This window comes from Cyprinodon tularosa, unplaced genomic scaffold (genome assembly GCF_016077235.1).
Source record: "Cyprinodon tularosa strain WSP-4 unplaced genomic scaffold, ASM1607723v1 ctg205, whole genome shotgun sequence".
Classification (NCBI taxonomy): Eukaryota; Metazoa; Chordata; class Actinopteri; order Cyprinodontiformes; family Cyprinodontidae; genus Cyprinodon; species Cyprinodon tularosa.
In genome coordinates, this window is record NW_024038756.1 from 702,861 (window position 1) to 708,742 (window position 5,882).

Here is a 5,882-nt window from a genome sequence, read left to right on the forward strand (position 1 = left end):
TTGTAATCATCAAAATTAAACAAAATAAACATCTGAAATATATGAGTTTGTATGTAATGTATGAATATAATATACAAGTTTCACTTTTTAAATGGAATTACTGAAATCAATCTACTTTTTCATGATATTCTAATTTTATGACCAGCACCTGTAAGTGCAATATAAGAAAGCAAGCAAATCACCATCATTTCAATCTTTAGAAGCACTTAAAAAATGATAGCAAACGCGTCTCTGAAGAAATATTTATTTACTCAGCAATACATTTATAAAGGACTTGTGCGTCATCGATTCTTCTGAACCAAAGCCATTTGGTGGATAAGCCTCATTTAACAAACTTTCATTAGGAACGATTGGGCACAAAGGCTTAACAGGAAAACTAGTCAAAGGGCCACAGAGTACTAAAAGGTACAAGGTTACATCAAGTAGCTATGTTGGTCTCATTAAGTTCCTTGGGGAAAACTTCAGTGTTCCATCTTATGTCAAATTATCCTACATTTACTGAGTGATGCCAATAACTCCACAGGCCAGGCGGCCACCAGCGTTTCCAGTCTTGAGGCTCTCATCATTTCCTCCTTTTCCAAGATCGTCAGTCTTCTCGTGGATCTAACAATATACAGATTGCAAGAGTGTCCGTCTTTGTGTCCATTCATCTAAAGATAAGCTAAATTTAAGTTACTTACCACCATAGTTCTGCCAATAATGGAGTAGGGCCCTGAGAGCTTGAGATGACTGTCTGCCAAGCTGATCTTAGCTACATTATCAGCTCCTGCAGTCACGTTTCCCAAGTCTCCAACATGCCTAATATAGGAAATAAAACAAACTTTAGACCGGGCCAATTATACTTCTAACATTTGAAGTTAGTTAAAACTATACTGTAGGTGCATTCAAAGGCAAAAACAAAGAAGTTATAAAACCATGATACAACACCAATGACTCTTTTCAGAGGCGTGGGCCAGTATTCGTTTGGCAGACCAACAACGACCTCAACGACTCCCAGTACTAAGGGTTGGACCTGTTTTTTTTTTTCAGCTCAATTCGCACATTTTCTACGACATAAGGCATTTGTTTTGGCCACCCTATGAGCCTGGAACTCAATGCCACTCCAGACATTTCGAAATAAGAAAGTTTTTTGGATGGGAAGCTAAACATCCTCAAACTTGGAAAACAAAGTCCAGAGGTTTGTTTTACTTTTTGGAATGACTATGATCTGGATGACATAATCTTCACCCAAAAACACCCACATGCTATGATGCAGATTTTTTTTTTTTTCTGTTTAGATCCCAATGCCAGTAGTCCCTGCATTAGGGGTGTGCAAAATAATCGTCATGATGATGCATCGCGATTCTAATGTTTGTGATCTACTGCATCGATTCTTGATGCCAAGTATCGATTCTTAATTTAAAAAAAAATGGAAAAAAAAAATACAATTATTGGTTGGCGCACATCAGCCAAATCAAGTGGAATACAACTTCCAGTCCAGCAGATGTCGCTGCGGATGTGTTGACGCCCGCTGCTTTGTGTCACAAGCATTTCCGGCCGTGGGATACTGCGACGAGTCATTTGTAAACAAAACATGGACACTGAGAAAATTCGCCCCCCCGGCTCCATCACATTTCCAGTCAGATGCTTGGATGCATTTAGACTTTAAAAACAAAGAAGGTAAAAATGAAATTGATATGACGCACATAATTTGCAAAAGGGGAAATGTCATACATTTGAATATTTTCGTTTCATTGGTTTAAAGGACCACTGAGGCCATGTAAACGGCACTGATCATCCTTATTTTGTTATTTTAAGTTTGATGAATCCTAAGATCTTTTTGTCAGTGTGTCCACGCCAGTAATAGTAATATTTGTGTCCAGTATTTGTTTTCATGGCAACACCTCCTAAAGTCGTTTCAATAAATACAGCTATGTATGAATTCAGTTGCTTTCAGTTATGTATCAATTGAAGACATTATCCAGATCACACCCAGCCAGTCAGCCACTGGTAAGGGCTGCATCTTTTTCTTACAGTGTTCAGGGAAAATATCGCAATGCATCGCAATATTTCAAGTATCGTGATGCATCGTGATAGAATCACATCGTGGCATGTGAATCGTGATTCGAATCGAATCATGACTTCTTTGCCAATACCCACCCCTACCCTGCATAGTAAGTTTTAAATCTGCAACTAAAAGCTCTACGATTCACTTAGATATGACATGAGTCAATGAGAAAGTGGCACCTTTGATCCAAAATGGCAGACATACTGTGGAGTTTGGACCATGGCTCAAAGATAATTTTTGTAGATCCTGGAGGAATACACATGTGCACCAAGTTTCATAATCCTCAGTATTAGCACGTCTTGGGGCTTGTCTCAGTGTGTTTAAGGGCGCTTTAGAAAACTTAAATACCCACCAAATATTTGGTTGGATTCATTGGTGGGATAGGACTAGGATCCAGTGATTTTGGTCCAGATTGAATGATGTGTTTGGAAAGGTATGTGCCTGGTGACACTTTCTGTGCTGCCATGGCAAGGCTGTTTAAAACCCTTTGCCTTAAGTGAAATTAGACCAACATGCTTTCTGCCTTATGACCTAGTTTTAAGTTGATGGGTCAAAAATGTCCAAAAGGGACAATCCCAGGTGAAAACAGTGACTCTTCTCTCAAAGGCAGAACTTTAATGATGTCATGATATTAAGCCAGTATCGTCAGGCACCCAACTTGATCAATACTACCAAACTTCAAATTGGGTTTTTGTAGAAGTTTCAAATGGCTTTAAAATACTCAAACTCATTTTTATCCTTTAAAATCACATATTCCTTAACTGCAAAATGACCAAGTTTGAAGCTAGTGGCTTAAAATCCCTAGGAGGAAAATGGCCTACTTCTAGCAAGTTTTCACAATTTGGAGAGATCTATACACAATTTAAATTTCTGCAACATGCAGTTTTCCTCATATTTGTAGGGGTGCCATTAGGCCATGCCCAATCTCAGATTCCATTGAAATAAATGTCACACAGGGGACAATTTTCTTACGTTTTTGAATACGTTAAAGTCACAGAAGAGTTTTAATCCAGGAGGGAAAAAAAACATTTAAATTACGATAGGGCTTTGTTGCTTGGAACCATTAAAATCCTACACCCCCCTATGAACAGCAGACTTGCAACTACAATTATTTTTGCAAGCAGACCATCCCATACCAAACTGAAGTTTAAAGTTTACAAATTAAAGAGATCTATTTTAGTTGACCGTCTTGTTTGAAACAAGCCTTCACCAAACCTTGCACTGCTCGTCTTATTTCAATTAACTTACCTTTCCGCATCACTCGGGCCACCGTGGTTCTTGTTAAAGGGATTGTAGTGTGGCCCTGCACTGATGCACCCTGGAAAGACATTTAAAAATTAGCCAATGTTAACCTCTAAGAACTTGTTTTTTGAAACACAAAAAAAAAAATAACTCACCATTTGTGTTGTCTCCAAAAGCATGGACATGGAAACCATGCTCACCCGGTGTAAGGCCGCTGATTTCTCCTGTAACCTTCACAGGGGCTGACTCATTCTGCAGATTTAACAGCAATAATGCACACTAATCTCTTGAACGGTGCTTTGAATACCAGCAAATAAATACGCTTTAACATTACAATTCAGTTTATACAATTCAACATCTTAAGACTTAGATTTGTCATTTTGTTTACACAAGTGTAAAACAAAAGGAAATTTCGTTAAGAACAGCTCTCTGGACAATTTCATTTTTTTTTATTGCAGCCTTGAAAAATAGTTAAAAAAAAAAAAACACACGCACGTGCGCACACAAACACACTAAAGGCAGTTCAAACAAAAAAGGTTTTAAGTTGGTATTAAAAGCAGGAGAACGCCTTCAATATACATGGAACCAGTCATTCTAGTTTGATTTTACATTTTTAACACTGCAGTCAGGTTCAGTTTAATATAAAAAACTACTAGAGACCAAGCAACAAAATTACATTTTGATTGTCTACTCTGCATATGACAGAAACCCATTTCTACAACTTGAATAAGGAGTTTATAATCAAGCTCTTCAGTTACTTTTGATACTGATTAGATTCAACTTTGTCATTACACAGGTAAAAGGCAACGAAATGCAGTTTAGGTCTAACCAGAAGTGCAATAGCAGCAAATGCAGGATAAATAATGGTTTCATAAATACAGGACATGGGTTTCTACTAAATATAGAGATGAATACCATTATAAACTGAATTTTACTAATAGATTTGTTCTATGAATATAATATATAGACAACTAGCGTTATGAACTAAATTCACAGCTGGATATGTACCGAATATAATATACAGGTGGATATTACTATAAAAAGGGTTTTTACAGTTATGTACAATAGTCTAATATACAGATGGCTTTTACTAAAATGAATAAATAATGTTTGGACAGAAGCCATCTAAATTAAAGTGCAGTGGAAGGTAATTGCATATTACAGTTAAAGTACCAGATCGCAAATGTATATGTAAACAGTCGTTACTATAGTAACAGTGAGGAGTACAGGTGAACACTAGTGATTTGATCAGGGCTTATAACCTCCCATTTAAGTGAATTGGCCTAAATACATCTATAGATATAAAACAATGCGTTAAAGTTATGAAATTAAAATAGAGCATAAATAGAGCATTGTAAAATTTTAGGGTGCAATATATAAATAACATATGAAATCAAAACTTTAAACAAAAGTGAATTAAGTGGTGACCTGACCATTCCCTCACCATGAGGAAAGTCAGGGAATGACTCAGCAAAAATTAAATGGTGTAAACGTTTGCTACACCTCCATAGCACCCAGCTGAGAGAAGAAAAAAAAACATGCTAAACCATGTACGCTAGGTTTTGGTTGCAATTTTTATTAAAAAAAAAAAATAAATAAATACCGAGGTACTAATTTTCAAAAAATGTCGGAGCTTACGCAACAGGCGTTCCAGTCGTTAATTATTACCGCGTCGCAGTCCGCAAATGATCAAAGGTTGCAGATTGAAAGGCAGGTCCTTCATTTTAGCCACATTATCCCAGTAATAACGCCATGCTTTTAATAAGTACAAACTCGCAGCCGTTAACTTGTGCTCCTCTCCTAGAGTTATTTAACAGCACAGTCGGAAGCTAGTTTGCATGGCGTGAACGTTGGGTAACACATGCAAATCTGCGGAGAAAACACAAATGCTCTCAATTCACAACTTTAAGTGTTGGAGTGTGACCAATCTCTCTTTTAATCTTAAATATAAACCGACCTGTGTATGAAAGTAAACTTCCTTAGCATTTAAAAGCTAAATCACCCAACGAAATTAATGTTATATATTGCTCTTCAGGATTCATAACTTTCTTTTTTTGTGCAATAGAGTATATTTTACCTCCTGCTCGAAATGAACAGTCCCGGTTGTCTCTCCAGCTCCTTTCAGCACACACACAGCTTTTAACACCATCCTTGTAGCAATCAGGGCCTCTCTAGCTTCTGAGTAGCACTACGCACGAGCGACTAAAGTGACGCTGCGTGAGGCAACGTAGTGGGTGGGTTTATATAGCAGACAGCCAATGATATGACGAGATTACAAAAATGAGAAATTTTGATTGGTCCGTATCAATAACGTTAACCCTTTAAAGCAGGCATCCCCAAACCCGGTCCTTAAGGCGCCCTGTCCTGCAGGTTTTAGAAGTTTCCCTGCTTTAGCACAGCTGATTATAATGATTGCAGTAGACCAAAAGCCTGTTAATCAGCTTTAAATTACAATCAGCTGTGCTGGAGCAAGGAAACCTCTAAAACCTGCAGGACAGGGCAGGGGGCCTTGAGGACCGAGTTTGGGGATGCCTGCTTTATAGGACACCGTGAAATACTTTGAAAATACGAATTTGGAGTTATTGAAATCCAG

The 5,882-nt window shown here is 37.7% G+C and overlaps 1 protein-coding gene across 1 annotated transcript; it reads right to left on the reverse strand.

The window, feature by feature from the left end:
- Window positions 1-227: 227 nt before the first annotated feature.
- Window positions 228-5,516, reverse strand: sod1 (superoxide dismutase 1, soluble). Its single transcript, XM_038284971.1, has 5 exons — window positions 5,367-5,516; window positions 3,445-3,541; window positions 3,296-3,365; window positions 681-798; window positions 228-603 (listed from the first exon to the last, which is right to left on the reverse strand). Exons 1-5 carry the CDS (start codon window positions 5,436-5,438, stop codon window positions 496-498), a joined length of 465 nt encoding a protein of 154 aa, XP_038140899.1. The 5' UTR covers window positions 5,439-5,516; the 3' UTR covers window positions 228-495.
- Between the last annotated feature and the right edge of the window lie 366 nt (window positions 5,517-5,882).

Excerpts from the sequence above, each read along its gene's own strand:
- sod1 (XM_038284971.1), bottom strand. The coding sequence starts at position 5,438 with ATGGTGTTAAAAGCTGTGTGTGTGCTGAAAGGAGCTGGAGAGACAACC. Across the intron at positions 3,542-5,366 it reads CTGTTCATTTCGAGCAGGAG|AATGAGTCAGCCCCTGTGAA; the intron begins GTAAAATATACT and ends TTAAATCTGCAG. Across the intron at positions 3,366-3,444 it reads TTTTGGAGACAACACAAATG|GGTGCATCAGTGCAGGGCCA; the intron begins GTGAGTTATTTT and ends ATGTCTTTCCAG.